The sequence below is a fragment of the Talpa occidentalis genome, unplaced genomic scaffold (genome assembly GCF_014898055.3).
Source record: "Talpa occidentalis isolate TD23 unplaced genomic scaffold, MPIMG_talOcc4v2.1 talOcc4.10, whole genome shotgun sequence".
In the NCBI taxonomy this organism is placed as follows: Eukaryota; Metazoa; Chordata; class Mammalia; order Eulipotyphla; family Talpidae; genus Talpa; species Talpa occidentalis.
This window is the reverse complement of record NW_023600993.1, coordinates 104,556,705-104,573,594: the sequence shown is the minus strand read 5'-3', so window position 1 is coordinate 104,573,594 and position 16,890 is coordinate 104,556,705. Positions and strand designations below refer to the sequence as shown.

General features: G+C 61.5%; 1 protein-coding gene across 1 annotated transcript; it reads left to right on the top strand.

The window, feature by feature from the left end:
• Nucleotides 1–590: 590 nt before the first annotated feature.
• Nucleotides 591–12,632, top strand: APCDD1L (APC down-regulated 1 like). The gene is made up of 5 exons (XM_037501650.1): nt 591–609; nt 1,629–1,767; nt 4,344–4,896; nt 8,642–9,263; nt 12,556–12,632. The coding sequence occupies exons 1-5, from the start codon at nt 591–593 to the stop codon at nt 12,630–12,632; spliced, it is 1,410 nt and encodes a 469-aa protein (XP_037357547.1).
• Nucleotides 12,633–16,890: the final 4,258 nt, after the last annotated feature.

Genomic DNA, 16,890 nt, shown 5'->3' with positions numbered 1-16,890 from the left:
AAAGTTGGGGCTGCCCAGGCCCACGGTGCCATCTGCCATTTGCTGCTTCTCAGTTAAGACTTTTCTGGGGAGGGAAAAGGGAGAGAACACGGAAAAGCCTGGAAAAGCGGCAGTGGAGACGCCGCCGGCGCTCACTCATCACTGGCTAATCTGTCTGCGGCGGAAGCTGGAGCTTCGGGAAGGGCCTCGAGGCGGTGTCAGGCTGCGCCCATGTTGTCACGGAGAGATCCCGTCGCATTTGGGGTGCGTGGGCTCTGACTGCCGGGAGACCTGACCATACGGCCCACACCCCACTTCATTAAACCCTCATTTCTCACTGATAAACAAGACAACAAGAGCACACTCAGGGAAACACACCGCCTGAGGATCCGTCACCTCCGCGCACCCCCGGGAGCCGCACGTGAAGCTTGTTTTCTTCTGAACAGAAATTTCCTGGTCACCCCGAGCTGTGTGGACACGGGCGTTGGGCCGGGGCACCCGCTACGCGGCTCATGGCGTCACTTGAGTTTCCACCAGGCAAATAGCACCGGCCCCTCGCCCCCCCTGGCTGCCGTCCGCCCCCCAAACCCACAATTATATTGACACTGGCGATGTTGGAATTAACCTGCGGTATCGAATCCAGGGGAGGAGCCTCCCTGCGGGGTTGGCGGGGGGGCACGGAGAAGGTGGGAGCAGTGGCCACGGGTCGCGTGTCCCGCTCAGGTCCCGGAGGGTCCAGCCTGGCTGCCCACCGCTGCGTCCTGGCTCTGCTCCAGTTTCCCACCACCCGATCTCTTTCCAGACACCCCGGGTGTGGTGGGCACAGCCGAGAGCCCCAAAGGCCTAGGAGGTGCTCCCAGAGGGGAGGTGCGGGCACAGCCCAGCCTGGACTCCTCGGCTGGTTGTTTTCACTTCTGAGTGACCGGCTAAAGCCGGTGAATCAGGAGTAGGATGAGCCAGGACAACAGCAAGGAGGTCGTGCCGCCCCCATATTTTTACTCATTCATTCATTTTTCACTCATTCAATCATCAGTCTTCATCCAGGCAGTCAGCAAACCCTGCTCAGCACCCCCGAAGTCTTGAGCGACAGCTCAGGGGTCAGGCTCAGTCTACCCACTCAGGCATCAGCCCTGGGACTGCCACACACTGCTTGGGCACCCCCTGGTGCTAGCCCAGGTCCCCTGAGGGCAGAGACAGCCAGTGGGCGAGCTTGGCCCCAGGAGGGCTGTGGAACCACAGTGGGGGCAGGGCCGGTCTGCTCCTGGGGGCAGAGTGGCCCCGTGCAGGAGTGCGGGTCCCTGCAAAGATGATCCGTGGCAGGTCCCGGCCCTGGGAGTTGGCCTCGGCCCTGTCACCCTGGGAGGCTCCTGCAGGGGCCTGGGACAGTCTCCCCCCAGAGGCCTGTGTTCCCCGTGGGCATACCTGGGAATGCGGGAGACATTCCCTGGCCAGGGAGACAGATCCCTGGCCCCCCAACTTGGGGATCCCATCACTGCCTCAAACACTGGGGTGGCCTAAGGGGCCTGGGGGGCCCTGGGAGCACCCGAGGTGGAGGCGGGGCTGTGGCCCAGGGGACCAGGTTGGGCAGCGGAGCAGCTGGGATGTGCTGGGATGTGCTGGGGTCACTAACCCAGGTCTTCCCTCTGCAGCTGGCACTGCAGTGGCGGCCAAGACAGCAGGGGGCAGTCGCCTGCACTGGGAGCCTCCGTGCCAGCAGTCCCTGGCCAGCAGAGCGCCCAGCACTGCCCTGCTGCCCCCGCGCCTGGACGGACACTGGATCTCCACTGGGTGAGACCCCAAGACACCCTGGCCCACGGGCCCCAGACTGGGAGCCTTCACACACTCTGAATCTCAGGTCCACATCTCTGATATGGACCCCAAGAGTCCAGGAGGCCCCCACCCCCCACCGCCCGCCACACACGCACACACAGGGCAGTGGGGCAGGGATAGTGAGCAGCTCCAAATCACAATCACGGGGCAAGTCTGTGGCTCAGACAGAGCAGAGAGGAGGCCACGCGCACGCCTCCGCCTGCAGCCGTGAGCCAGGCGCGGGGCCGGGGCCAGCCGCTAAACATGGAAGCACGGAAAGAACCCACCCAGCTAGACTTGGTGCTAAGTTCTGCAACCAAGGAAATAAAAACCCAGGACATGACAGCAGGGACCTGGAGGGTTCTTTCCACAGCTGTCAGGGAAGGCTTCTCAGAGGTGGTGACAGTCCCCTGAGAGCCGAAAGAAGAGGAGTCAGCCCTCCAGAGAGCCGGAGGCAGGCAGGCAGAGGGGCTGCGGGGGCAAAGGCCCCCGGTCAGGAGGCAGCAGGTCGGAGAGGGCCCAGGTGCCTGCTCTCGGTCTGGTCCTCTATGTGGGGGGCTCTGGGGCGGCTCTGGGGCCAGCAGACTGTGCTCCGCCCTCTTTTGTGGGGGCAGCAGCTTTGACCCCTTCCCACGTGGGTGGGTGTTGGGGGACAAGTGAGGCAGTGACCTTCTCCAGGCCTAGCCCTTCCCCCACCCCCACATTCCCCTCAGGCCAGTCCTATTCCGGGTCAAGGGCTGGACTCTCGTGTCCTCCGTGCACCTCCTGCGATCAGCCCAGCTGCCAAACATCTGCTCGCACTCTGGGTGGAGGGGACTCGAGTTCTGCAAGCCACTTTGGATGCACTCCCAGGTTCCCCAGCACCCCTACCCGCCCCCCCCCCATCCAGGCATTGCTGGCCGGGTCACTCTGAGACAGAACTGGGGCAAGGGGAGGGTGGGGGCGCTTGCAGCCTGCTCCGGCCCCCAAACAGCTCACTTAGGAAAAGTTCTTCTAGAAATGCCTAGAACTTTCTTCCTAGAAAGTTTCCCTCTGTGCTCTCCAGACAGGCCTGGCTGCATCCTGAAAGCAGTGCAGCAAGGACGCTGCGTCCGGGCCCACGAGGTGTCCCGAGTGACCTGCTGCGTCTCTCTAGACCAGCGCCCCCTCCAGGGCCTGTCCCTCGGCCCCCTCGGCATACACGGCGCCCTGTTCCATCGTTACCTCCCCGTTAGTGTTTCCTTAGGATTTCCCTTTAAACGTCTGTTTACTTAAACATACTCATTTATTTGCACAGCTCCGTGAGGCATAATTGGGCTCAGGGCACAGCGCACATTACAATGTGCTCTGATCATTTTTAAAGGAAGCGCAAGGTCTCCCTGGATGTGGAGAGAGCCGCTCGCCACACACAGGGGGTAACTGTAAAAAGAAAGTCCATGAAAGCAAAACAACGGATTCCAGTCCCACTGATTCCTGGCCGCGGCTCCCAGGCTGCTCTCCCTGGGAAAAGGGGGCGCTGGGGTTCCAGCCACATGAGCCCAGTGGCGTCCTGCTCCTAGACACAATCAGGGAGACTAAAAGGAGAGTGAAAAGGGTCGTTTTCACTCTGGGTGAGACCTGTTTCCTCTCTGCTCCAGCAATCCCGGTAGCAGGGCTAGGTAGGGCAACCCTGTGAAGGAGGGACCCACTGGCTACGCTTCCTCTGAATGTGTGCCCCATTTCACCACTTGAACCTCCATGGGACAACCCCAGCAGTGCCTTGCCCCACCCAGAGTAGACCAAAGGGTCTGGGGTCGCTTCTCCTGCCCCATCCCCAACCCTGCAGAAGAGGCCAGGGGCCGAGGCTGGGGGCCAAGTCCGGCCCCTGGCCTGTTTTTGTAAATAAAGTTTTATTGGCACACCACCACGCCCACATGTACATCCAGCCTCTCAGCTGCTCTGGCTCCCCAGCCACAACCTTGAGTGGTCACCACAGAGACTACCTGGCCCACAGAAACAAAAATAGTGACCATCACAAGGAAAGTCTGCGGCCGCCTGCTCTCCATCAGGAAGCCTGTCCCTGGCACTGAGGGCACCTGGCCTGGAGAGGGAGGGGATGAGGGTAGCAGAGGCGGGCGTAGTGTTGCAGTCAGAGGACCCTGTCAGGGGGCAGGAGGCCAGGCTCAGGGCCAGGTGCTTGGAACCCAATGGGAAAGAACAGACATGACCCTGCCTCCCTGAGTCCACTGTCCAAAGGCCCCCAAGTGGTTGCAAAGGGGACCCCTCTCCTCAACCCAGGCCCCGCTACTGGCTGGCGGGCATCCACCAGGCTCGTGCTCTGGGAAGGAACAGACATGGGAGTGGAACCAGGGCCAGGGGTGCAAACCCTGCGTGCTTTTTGGGCCCCGGGGCCCGCGGGTGTGGGCTGAAGAGGGCAAGAGGATTAAAAGGAAGGAGACGTCTGAGCCTGCAGAGGTGACAAGGCAGTGAGTGGCCCGGTTAGGGGCACTGAGTCTGTGGGGACGTGCCCGAGTGAGAGGGGCCCGTGGGGCTGCTTCTCACCGCCTGCGCGTGCCCCCTCTGCCCTCCCCTTGCAGCTGCGAGGTGCGGCCTGGACCCGAGTTCCTCACCCGCGCCTACACCTTCTACCCCAGCCGCCTCTTCCGAGCCTACCAGTTCTACTACGAGGACCCCTCCTGCCGGGAGCCGGCCCACTCCCTGCTCATCAAGGGCAAGGTCCGCCTGCGCAGGGCCTCCTGGGTCACGCAGGGCGCCATGGAGGCCGACTACCACCTGCACAAAGTGGGCATCGTCTTCCACAGCGGCCACGCCCTGCTCAGCGTCGCCGCGCGCCTCAACCAGACCCAGGCCGGCCGGGACTGCGCCCGGCGGCTGCCCCCCGCCCGGGCCTGGCTACCTGGGGCGCTGTACGGGCTGCTGACCGCCCGCGGGGAGCTGGACTGCACGGCCGCCCTGGGCTTCAGCATGCACGAGCTCAGCCTGGTGCGCGTGCAGCGCCGCCTGCAGGCGCAGCCCCTCGCAGGGCCCCGGCTGGTGGAGGAGCTGTTCCTCGGGGACATCCACACGGACCCGGCAGAGCGGCAGCACTACCGGCCCACCGGCTACCAGCACCCACTGCAGAGCGCCCTGGTGAGTTGGGGCCCCAGGAGGGCAAGCAGGCCCTGCAAAAGCTCCAGGTGGGGCACAAACCCTACTGTTGACCTGGAGCCCAAACCAGGGGGCACGCATCATACTGTTGTTGGGTAGAGAGCGTTTCTCAGACCCTGGCATGCCCCCCACCACCTTCTTCAAATGCAGAGCCAGGCCCTGCAGGCCTGGGAGCGCGTTCCAACAGCCTGCGGGGAGCCATGGGGAGCCATATCTCTTTGAGATGCACCCCTGAGACCCAAAGTGCATTTCATTTAAGTAGATTAACTGAGATTTTAAAGGAAGTTGTGGGGTGAGCTGGGCGCCCCTTCTTGTCCTGGGAGGAGCGCACAGGCGGGAGGAAGCGGGGCCTCACCTGCAGAGCGCGCCTGCCAGGCGGCTGGGGGCGCGCAGGGTGGGACTCCCCTCACAAAAATACTGGCAACAGCCCAAGACGACACCCAAGGGACTTGCAGTCAGGGGACCCAGGACGGGACCCAAGAGGCCGGAAGCCAGGCTCAGGGCCGGGTGCTTGGAACCCAACGGGAAAGAACAGACGGGACCCTGTTTTAGCAGAACCGTGACCAAAGCGTGCGGGGGACACCGGGTGGGACTCTGGCCTCCCTCGAGGAAGGAACAGCAGCCATGGGTACACACCCCGCCCAGCACCCCGGCCCTGCGGAGACAAGAGAGGTGCTGCGGGGAGGGCGTGAGCACGAGTTTGCTGCCTACACACCTGTGAGAGGCTAGAACTAGGGGTTCCCAATGTCTGCACTGCACCCAAGGAGCATCGTTCAAAGGCGAGGATGGACGGGGCGCGGGTGGCCAGGCAGACGGCGGGAGGGTGCAGGGTTCCTGTCACGTGCTCTGGGGGCCCGAGGCAGCCCTCACGTCGCTCGGCATGCGGTGAGTCCTACTGTATGCAGACTCGCACGGGACAGAAGCGGATGGGGTAACTTCTCAACCCCCGGGGTTCAGGGCTGCCGCCTGCCCTCCTCTGCTCCCCTCCGCCCCTCCTCCCAACCCAGGATCCGGCTAGCAGGGGAGCAGCACAAGCGGACATTCTCACACCCAGAGCATCCGTCTGAATTCTCGCCGTGATCTCAACATTATTCCCTTCCCGGCAGCCAGTGTCGGGGCCGGTCTGACGTTCGTCCCACTTGAAGAGGATCTGGGGCCCACACCTCATTAGCGGGCGAGGAGCTCCGAATGCAGAGAGGATGGACAGCCGGGCCTGCAGGATGATAATTTCATGTGTCCCCAGGCGGCGCGGGAGTTGGGGGGCGGACTCCTGAGGGGGGCGGGAGGGAAGCAGAGCACAGGCCAGCGAGCCCCCGTGCAGCGCCAGCGGGATATCTGCTCACCAGCCGCCCCCCACCCCCGAAAGGCAGGAAAGGGGGACAATTTCAGAGGAGGACGGGCTGCCGAGAGCCCCCCAAGTCACGAATGAGTCGTTTCCTTCTGCTCTCCAGGACCCAAGCCCTGCCCCGGACCCAAACCAGATGGTAAACAGGAACGTTTTTAGAAGTTAATTTAAAACCAATTTGATCCCCAAATTCATTGCCTGGATGTAGAACCCCAATCAATCAGCCAACACTCGACCAAAATCATCTCAGCCTGGGGTCCTCTCTGGGGGTTAATTAGAAACTGTTATGTGCTGTTTGAGACACGACTTTACGTCACAGGCTTCAACCAGGAAGCGTCTGGCTTCGGCTCAAGCGGGAACTCAGCCGGCCGGGCCTGGGTCATGAACACGTGCCGCCCGGCCCGGGCTGCGTGACGCCGGGAAGATTTGGGGTAGCAACGGGCGCCTTCAAAAGCCGCCGAGGAGCTCTCCCTTCTGTCAGCCAAGAAGCCAGTTCCCGGTGTGTTTCTGCCAGGCAGGAAACCGCCTGCCTCCCAGGGCCGACTCGTACCCCCAGATATCCCGTCTGCAGAGGACAGCTCTTCGGGGTGCAGGGGGAGCAGCCCTAGGCTATCGTGGCATGACGCGGCATGTCCTCTCAATGCGCAGCAGCAGGACAGCAGCTGGGATGAGGGTTAAAACGCCCGCGTCTCAGTCGTCGCCTCTCAGCAGGTGCCAATTCCTGACGCCCCCGGCTGCCCGGCGGCTCCAGCGCCCCCCAGGGACTCTGCATCCTCTGGGTCAGAACCCCCCGAACTACAGATAATGCAGTTTTCCATAGTATGGAAATCAAGGCAGATTTGGGTTCAGCACAGAGACCGGTATGACGTGTCTAGAATGTGGCGACCTGAAAAGGGGGGCCCTGCCCCACCAAGGGGTCTGTCCGTTCTGAATCCAAACTCCCGGCCCCGCTCGTCGGGCAAGCGGCTCACGGGCGCCGTCTCGGGGCGGCTCTCTGTTCCTCTGCAAGGGGAGGAAACGGAGATGCCCTCCCAGCCGGCCGAGCCGGACGGGTGTGGCCCGGCCCGCGGCGCCCCCAGGAAGGGAGCTGGGGAGCTCGCGCGTCAGCCTGGCTCTGCCACGCGGCCCTGCAGAGGAGTCACCTGCACGGCGGGGCTCCCGACCACGAACCCCCCCAGAGGCCCGCCTGGTTCTTCTTGGCCTCCGCGGAGCTTCTGGCTCCAAGCGGCGGGCTGGCGGCTCCCGGGCGACTCTCTCAGCATCTGCTTGGCGCTGCGTTTCTCTGCGAGCCCAGCCCGGAGAGGGGGCGAGGCAGGGCCGGGGGGAACAGGCCAGGGGCGCAGGAGCGGGGTCCAGCACCTGGGGGGGGCTCCGCAGGCCCTGGCTGGTGAGCCCCAGCCTGCGGGGGAGTGTGGGCCGGCCGCCTGGGGCGCAGGGGGCGGCAAGGAAAGGCCACGAGCCGCGACGGCCGACGTCAGGGCCGGCAGGCTGGCGGCCACAGGGCAGCCGCTGGCAAGTCCTAGCCCCGCGCGCGCCAGCGACATTTCTCCATCTCTCGCCCACGACGCTGCCATGCGTGGCTGGTCCCGTCCCCTCCCCCCTCCACTCACAGCCCCCCGTGGCCCCGAGGAACTGGGGGTCACCCTGGCTTTCTCACCTACAGCCCGAGGAAGGGGAGGTGGTGGGGAGGGGAGAAAATGGGGGAGAACAGCTAGGAGGAAAACAAAAAAGGGGGCGCCTAGACTTCATATGGGGTGGCCAGGAAAGCTCTCTGCGCTGAGACCTCAAAGGGCGGGGTTCCAGGGGAACAGCACGTTTGAGGCTGAGGCTGCAGGAGCTCAGGGTGGGGTGGGGTGGGGTGAGGGTGGGGTGGGAGTAGGGTGTGGTGGGGGTGTGGTGGGGTGTGGTGGGGTGTGGTGGGGTGAGGTGGGGTGGGGGTGTGGTGGGGTGTGGTGGGGTGGGGTGGGGGTGTGGTGGGGGTGTGGTGAGGTGGGGTGGGGGTGTGGTGGGGTGGGGTGGGGGTGGGAGTGGGGTGTGGTGGGGGTGTGGTGGGGGTGTGGTGTGGTGTGGTGGGGTGTGGTGGGGTGTGGTGGGGTGTGGTGGGTGTGGTGGGTGTGGTGGGGGGGTGTGGTGTGGTGTGGTGTGGGTGTGGTGGGGTGGGTGGGGTGGGTGTGGTGGGGTGGGTGGGGTGGGTGTGGTGGGGTGGGGTGGGGGTGTGGTGGGGTGTGGTGTGGTGTGGGTGTGGTGGGGGTGTGGGGGGGTGTGGGGTGGAGTGGGGGTGTGGGTGGGGTGGGGTGTGGTGGGGGTGGGGCGCGCGGGGCAGGCGGGAGGGGCCCCCCGCCCTCACCCCTCGCGCCCCGCGTGTCCTCTCCTCTCTCGCAGCGCCACGCCCGCCCCTGCCCGGCCTGCGGCCTCATCGCGCGCGCCGACGAGCACCACCCGCCCGTGCTGCCCGCGCGGGAGGCGCTGCCGCTGCGCCTGGGCGGCCGCTGGGTGAGCGCCGGCTGCGAGGCGCGCCCGGCCGTGCTGTTCCTCACGCGCCTCTTCACGTTCCGCGCGCGCGGCCGCGCCTGGGAGGGCCGCTACCACCACTTCTCCGACCCCGCCTGCCGCCGGCCCACCTTCTCCGTGGCCGCCGCCGGCCGCTACTCGCGCGGGGCGCCCTCGGCCGCGGTGCGGGGCGGCACGGAGCTGGCGTTCCGCGTGACGCGCGCCCGGGTGACGCCCCGCGACGCGGCCACCACGGCGCTGCTCAACGGGGCGGCGCCCGGCAGCTGCGGGGGCCCGGGGCGCTGGGCGCGGGGGGCCGAGCGGGACGTCACGGCCACCCGCGGGTGCCGGCCCCTGGGCCTCCGCCTGCCGCACGTGGAGTACGAGCTCTTCAAGGTGGAGCGCGACGCCCTGGGGCGCAGCCTGCTCTTCATCGGGCAGAGGCCCACCGACGGCTCGAGCCCCGACACCCCGGAGCGGCGCCCCACCTCCTTCCAGGCGCCCCTGGTGCGGTGTGAGCGCGCCGCCGCCCACGCCCCCGCCGCCCCCGGGCCCTGGGCACCGGGGGGCCGCGCGCTCGCCCCCTCCTGCCCCTGGTTCTCGGGCTGGCCTTCCTGGGGGGGCTCTGACACGCCCGGGTCTGGCCCCCGGGAGGGCGCCCCGGCCCCTCTGAGCGCCCCCCCCCGCGCCAGCGCCCCCCGCGCTCCCCAAAGCCCGCACCCCTCCCGAGGGCCCTGGGGCAGGCGCAGGGCAGGGGGCACGCAGGCCCCTGCCCTGGCACCCCCTTCTCTCCGCGCCCCGGGATACGGGGGAGGGTCTGCGCGGGCGGCAGCTCCCGTCCAGCCTGTGGGGGTTTCCAGATCATTAATTCAGATTTAGCCGCACAAACCCCGCGCGGGCCGTGGATTAAAGATGCTGCTGCGGCCTGGCAGGGGCTGGGTTCCCGGGGCGCGCCCCGCCTGCCAGCCCCGTGCCCAGGCTGCAAGTGCCCAGGGGGTGCCCGGGCGGGGAGGGCGCAGGGCTGGCTGCAGCGGCAGGTCCGAGGAGGGCAGCGGTGCTCCCAGCCTTTGGGAAGTAATTAAGGCTCCAGACGAGCCTCCCCAGAGTCCCCGCCGCTGACTGACAAGGGGGGTCTCTCCCCGCCCTTTCTGGGACCACCCCGCGGGGAGACGTCCAGGTCAGCGGGGAGCAGGCCTAAGGCCTGGCCTCCCGGCCAGGACACTAACACACTGACGCCCCTGCTCTGTCCCTGGGCAGGGGAGGGGGGCAGGCTGTGCCTCTCCAGGGACCCTGCCCACCACCCCAGGGCCTCGGCTGTGCACTGTGAAGGTCACCAGCACCCCGGGCCTGGGCTTGGGGACTGGGTGCTGGCTGGTGACCCGCCCCGCCCTCCTTCCCAGCTCCTGTCTCTGGCCCTTACCACACTCCCTGAGCAATTGCCTGCGAGGCGAATGTGCTGTCAGAGGGAAGCCCTTGTCCCGGCCAGGTCGTGGGGCTCCATGAGTGCTAAAACTGCTCCCACTTACCTGCCCATTCTTAAAAAAAAAAACCCACATTAATATGCTCTGTAGGCCTCAGCGAGCTACCAGTGTTCCTGGAGTATTTACCACGGCACAAGAAATAATTTGATTATTTACTGCACCCGGGTGTGGGGGGGGTCCCCGTGGGGACGAGGGAGGGTGGCGCCAAGGTGCCCGTGGCTGAGCAAGCCTTGTACCCGAGGCTCGAGGCAACCACGCCGCCATTTATCATCAAATTTGAATCTTTTAATAAAATTAAACAGCCTGAAAAATGTTCTTGCTGGTTATTAAAGTCAACCAAGGGGATTATGGTTCTAGAGAAAGGAAGTGAACTGTCTTCCCCAGAACGTGTGAAAGAATAAAATCAGCGGAGGAAAGCCCCGCCCCCGCCCCGCTGCCTGTGGCGCCCCTCGCGCCCCTCTGACAGCCCCTCCGGCCTCCCCCGGCCCAGGCCACACTCAGGCCTCCTTGACGGCCGGTGGTTTCTGCCCTAACATCCCTCCCCAGATGGCGAAGTTTGGCTTCTTTTCATCAAGGTCCCAGCACCCTCATCAGCAGCCCCCCAGCAGCCTGTCCTGGCCCTCCGCGTGCTGTCCTCACAATGCCGCCGCCGACCACTGTCCCAAAGGACTGCACGGATGCCCGTCTGTTCCTGCCTCCTCCAGGGAGGGAAAGCTTGGGGGTCAGGAGAAAGTTCCGTTCAGGGCTGACCCTCTCTAGCAAGCGCCTGGCTCTTGGCAGAACCCCAGGAAACACCAGTTCAAGGCCTGGCAGTGATGGCTGTGGCCCCTCACCCGCGAGGACCTGGGGTTCTGGCAGAGAAGGGGCAGCCCTAGGTCATTAGCAGCTGGGCCTCCATCTCAGGGTGCCCTTTGTGGCTCTGGGCCCCGACAGGGTGGAACTCCTCGGCTGTACTTGGGGTGAGCCATCTAGAGCCGCTTGCAGCCTGGCGTGAGCGTCACGTGCTACAAGGCGGGGGCTGGGGAGCGCAGGGTCCTGGCCCCGCAACTGGATGAGTTCAGCCCCCCCACCCCCCCGCCACGCCGGCCATGGTCCTGGGGCCGCAGAAGCTGATGGAAAACATCAGGGCGGGAGAAAGGACAACAGGCCCTACACTCCTGGGTGCAAGGTCTCTTCCCAGACTCTGAACTGAAATAAGGGGGGGGGCAGCTGGGGGACCCCGAGCTCCAGCATTTTTTATTCCTCATCGTGAGGCTTGACCCTCCGTGAAGAGCCCAAGACGGCTCTAATCACAGGAGGGGAGAGCAAACCCCGCCGTTCTGGTTCAAAACAAAACAAAACAAAATTAATGTTCTCCATTGTATGTTCAGTCACGTTTAAAAGGGAGGAAAAAACCCGTGCAGTTTATAATTTCACAGCGCAAGCTCCCGGGAGAGCAAATGAGCTTTTTTTTTTTAATAAAAAGTTTAAATTGTATACAGCTCTCAGAGGCCCATTAACAAACAGATGCTGGTTATCAAAAGAAGTCATTTCTTTGCTGTCTCTAAGCGAATGTGTTTAATCTCCCAGGAGTGCTTCTGGCCGGGGTGAGAGCCGAGGGCAGTGACTGGGCCCTGCTTCTGGGGGGGCAGCGGCTTCCTGCCGCAGAGGACAAATGGGGGCAGTGGCCTGAGGGTCCCGGGGCCATCGCAGTTCCTGGTGGCCTCGAGACTACCGCCTCCTCCCCATTAGAGGGAGGCGAGGGAATCAGCTGCAGGTGGGCCGGAGGAGAAGCTTCTAAGCTTCCAGGCCACCTGCCTCCACCAGCTCCCCACGCCCGCCCTGCCCCAGGCCGGCAGCAGCCTCCCTGCTGGTCTCCCGTCACACGGACGCGGCCCTCTCGGGTCCTGCGGGACGGTGCTCCTGCTGCCTGCAAGGTCTTGCCCGTCTCAGGCCCCTCCCGCCCTGCACCAGCCTCCTACCCCTGAGCAGAGCACCCTGGTCTGCCCGGGTCTCCACAGCACCGCCCAGGCACAAACACGGGGCCAACAAGTAGATGCCCACATGGGCCTCCCGAGGGTGCCATGAGCTCTAAAGCGGCCTGAGGTGCTGCCCTGTGTGGTCTGAGTAAGGCAGGAGAGCAGCTGGGCTCTGCGCACTTGAGTCCTGCCACCAGCCAGGCTCTCCAGGGGCAACAGTAGTCCCTGAATAGGGGCTCCAGGTCCCCTGACCCAGGGCCTTCTGGGGGTCCATCTCCAGCTTCTCATGCCCCCTCTGGGTGAGGCAACGGGGAGCCCCTTGGCCTCCTGCAGAGCACCCTCACTGAGCGCCGTGCCTGCCCCCTAGCTCCTCCCCAGCAAAATGAGCTTCCTCCTGATGAGCCCGGAGCATCCAGCCTGGCGCCGGCTGGGACTCGCACGTGACCCGAGGAGTGGATGCGGATTCTGAGGTCAGTGTCAGCTCAGTGGGGGCAGGTGTTTGCCCAGCGATGCTGTATTTACTTCTGAGGAATTGTTAATTAATGACTGAACACGATGATTCCTACATTGGTGTTATTTAATCCTGCACAACGTAGGTGGCCATTACTCCTGTTAAAATGAACGTGCCGGTAAGACCTACACGTATTTATGGAGCACCCGGCATGGACCAGGGGCCATGCTGGGTCCTGGGGAGGAGGCCCCCAGACTTCTGGTGACACTGGCAGGTGGGGCACAGACCTTTTACCACCACTTCATTCTGAAGCCGAGAGACATTACAGACAATGAGAGAAAGGCTCCAAATCACATGGTGAGCAGGAGAGAGACAGACTCCAAGGGACTCAGTAACATCCTGAGGTCAGGAAAGCTGCTGGGCTGACAGGGGGGCTGACAGCAGAGCAGAGCAAGTGCAGGCACTGACTGGGGGAGGAGCCCAGAGCACGGGCGCTGGAATCTGAAGGCTGAGCAATCAGGCGAGACACCACAGGTTAGGAGCTGGGGCTGAAAACAGGAGGATTTGTGGGACGTCTGTAAAGGAGTTCTAGCCCCAGATCCTCTCCCTACCCCCGTAAGAAACCGGATGTTTGACCAGGGGCCTTGGGACATGGAGACACCAGACGCTGAACATCTAGGTAGTAATTAAAGCTCCAACACAAGGCAGGGAGCCTCTATAGGCTCGTCTTCCTTGAGAGTTCGTGGCCAAGTTTAGGCCATCGGGCAGGAGATGGGAACGTGATAAGTCAACCACAGAGGTGCCAGCCAGCAGTCCCCAAGGGGGCATCTGTCAGGTCCCTTCCTAGCTAGTGTTCACAGAACCCACACTGAGTAGACCCGTCAGCCTTACAGGGCTTCCCTCATACATGCGTGGTCAGCCAGAATAATCAGGTGTTTGGAGAAAGTCTCCAAAACAAAAGACAAAGCCGGTCTGAAGTGACTAGCAGCTCTTGCAATGTAGAGGATTGCACAGTAACAGCAAAAACCCTACCAGGCTCAGTGAAAAGAAGGTAACCTTTTAGAAATCACTATTTTTGGATCCTCTACAATAACCAAAAAAACCTATAATATCCTCAGCAAGAAGAAACTGTTATGCATCTAGCCAGACCAGGTGGCTATAAACAACTAATATTAAACTGGGAGAGAATGAACTCTTGAAAATTATACATAGGGCAGCAGAAAAATATCAAAATAAAGTTGGAAATGAAAGTTGACTTTCCCCAGATAAGGGGAAGCTGGTGGCGATTAGCAAACAAAACTTTCAAAACTCTCAGGGTGATTTCCCACCTCAATTTTTATACCCAGTACAACTACCAGGGAGGAGGGCAGCACACAGGACATTTGCAGATATGCGAGGGTCTCAGAAACCTGCTCCATCACCCAGAACAAGGAGGCCCAAGCTCCAGAAAACAGGGGATACCACCCCAAAAAAGAACAAAAGTCTTTGCCAGGAGGAGAGCAATGCTGCCAGTCTCCAGAAGTGAACTTCCCCAGGAAAAAAAAAAACAACATAAAAGTCATGGCTCGCCTGGTGGATGAACGCACTAGAATGTCAGAGTCTGGAGCTGGGCTAACGACACACAGGAAAGTGAGCAAACACCCAGATTCAGTCACTCCAGGGGGAACGGGAGTCATGTACAAAAGGGAAATGGGAGCAGACACAGGAGTAGACAGTATTGTAAGTATGTTTAAAAAATGCCAAAAGATACTGACACAGCCACAAGCAATGCAAACACACTGGGGGAGGGGCAGGGAGAAAGGTTATAAGAGCTAAATCCTTACCTTAAAAGATCAATAGATAGTATCTAGAAGTGAAAATTCAAGAAAAAGAAATATAGCCAGGTGATTCAGAAAAACAGAGATTCACAGCACAAGAATTGGAGTGCTCCAACGGCTGGCCTGAGGATGTGCTTGCCCAGGGGGCTGAGGGTGTGCTGGTTTTCAGTATGATCCCATTAGAGCTATTTGGCTTTTTACTCTATGCACATGAAATGCTTGGTTAAAAATTAAAATTAAAACTCCTCAAAGCCAAACCCAACAACAAAACTTACAACCTCCCCCAAAATAGCTTTGAACTGTAAAAGGCAGTCTCGAGTGAGGGAGGGTCCAGATGCTTGGGGGCAGTGGGGGGATCTGCCTGTGCAGAGTGGGCTGACCCTCCACCTCTGGCTGGCAGGAGCACCACAAGGCGCATGTCTGACAAAGATGGGGCCACTGCGCTCACACAGGGGCCCAGTGAACAGCCCTTCGGATGGAAAGTTCTTTCTGTGTTTTGGAGTCTGGTGTAGAAAGAGCCAGTGACACCAGGGAGGGGGACCGTGTAAAGCGGGGGTCTTAGGTTGACTTGAAAAAGCCTCCTGCCTTCCCTGCACACTTTCCTAACATTTTTGAAGTAGCATAAAGTTACATTTTTCAAGAAGTCCATAACACTAATTTGGGGTTTCAATTTTTTTACTATTTCTTTTCTCCTTTGAAGTGATTTTAGTGATCAAACATTGCTAAGAAAACAGAAAGAGAAGTTCTACTTGAAAGAAAGAAAAGTCTAGACCCCGAGTGCAATTTCTGAGGGTATTCTCAGTTTCTGATGGAGCCCGCCCCTCCCACGGGGCTCTGGCAGATTCTCGGGGAGCAGATTTGCCTTCTAACACTAACAAAGACAAGGGCCCACCTTGCGCCCTGCTTCAGAACAGCTCCTCCCTTGTTTGGAGAGCTGTTTCCCAGCTTGCATTTTAACCCTTGAAAGCTGCTTGCCACCTCTCAGTCCCTCTTCCAGCCACTCCCCAGGGCCCAGCCCCCATGAGCACCCTAATCTGAGGCTCCAAGGCACCCAGGGGCGGGGGTGTAGGTCGAGTGCCTGCGCCTCATCTGTGGGCCACGGAGGCTTGTGTTTGCCCCACTGGTCCATCCTACAGCCTTGGTTTTCTAATTAGCAAAATGATGGGTTTCCTGATGCCAGTCGTGATTATTTGCCCTTAGGATCCTCGCCCAGGGTCTGTCCTCAGCCCCATCTGGGAAGCCTATTTCCTCCGGCTTCCCTCTAGTTCCTCCTGTGACCAAATGGCCTTGACCCAGAGAGAAAGCGGGTCAGCCTCTGGCAACAATGAACTAGAACTACCATGTCTTCCCCCCACCCCGCCCGGCACTTTTCAGGTGGGCAAAGACCTACAGGGGGACACCTGGGAAGGAGCTGGCGGTGGGCAGGCGTGGGCCACAGCCAGGGCATCCTGGAGGTCACCTGACAAGAGTCGGCCACTGGGGTCCTGGGAATTTGGGGGCGGACAAGGCAGGCCCTGGGCACAGGTAGGAGCACGCACCTGAGAAAGACACGTGCAGGAAGCATCTCTGGGAAGAGCTGGAGAGAAGCGGGGGGCTCAGGAGTCTCCAGAGCAGGGTTTGGAGGGGCCTGCATGGGCTGTCTATTCTCTGGTTGGGCGTGAGCTGGCACACAACACTTTTCCAAAAGAAGTCAACACTTGTTCATGGATGCGCCAACAAGAAGACATTGAAGAATCAGCCGCCGTGGCTGAGTACGGACACTTGCTGCCTGCAGACGGGGCACGTCTGCCTAGTGGGCACCCGGTAAACGAGGGCTGTGCCCCCCAGCCCCTGGAGGACAGCCTCTGGGGGCAAGTTTCTGCATCAGAAAGGAGGGGAGTCGACTGAAGTTGCCCTCGGGCCTGCTCTGTGGCATAGACACCTGTGCTGTTCTGTGCCATAGACACCTGTGCTGTTCTCTGTGCCACAGACACCTGTGCTGTTCTCTGTGCCATAGACACCTGTGCTGGTCTCTGTGCATAGACACCTGTGCTGGTCTCCTAAGCAGCAGGGATGGAGCGGGGTGATGAGTTCTGGTATGTTCTCTGAAGCACGGCTAAATGCTCTTAAGCCATCCATTCAAAATAATTTTACACTGAAGCATCCTTTCGGTATATTCAGGGCACAGAATTTATTGGACATAGCGCGGAGACAGCTAGGAGGAGGTTTATGCCCCGGCGGGGCGGCCCCGGGGCGGACGCGGCACGCAGGGACAGGCCGTGAATGGCTCCTTCGATCCTGACGCCGCAGAAATACATCTCCTGCCCTCTGGGAGACGTAAAGTCAGCCATAAAACCATGGATTTATTACACATCAGATAAGCAAAATGGACGGTGGTAAGGAGTCCTTCCCTGCACCCACTTTTTAAATGAATTCCATGTCAAAACGGAGATAC

Coding starts and splice junctions, on each gene's coding strand:
- APCDD1L (XM_037501650.1), top strand. Junction 1,768..4,343: donor GGACACTGGATCTCCACTGG/GTGAGACCCCAA, acceptor CTCCCCTTGCAG/CTGCGAGGTGCGGCCTGGAC. Junction 9,264..12,555: donor CCAGGCGCCCCTGGTGCGGT/GTGAGCGCGCCG, acceptor CCTGCCCCCTAG/CTCCTCCCCAGCAAAATGAG.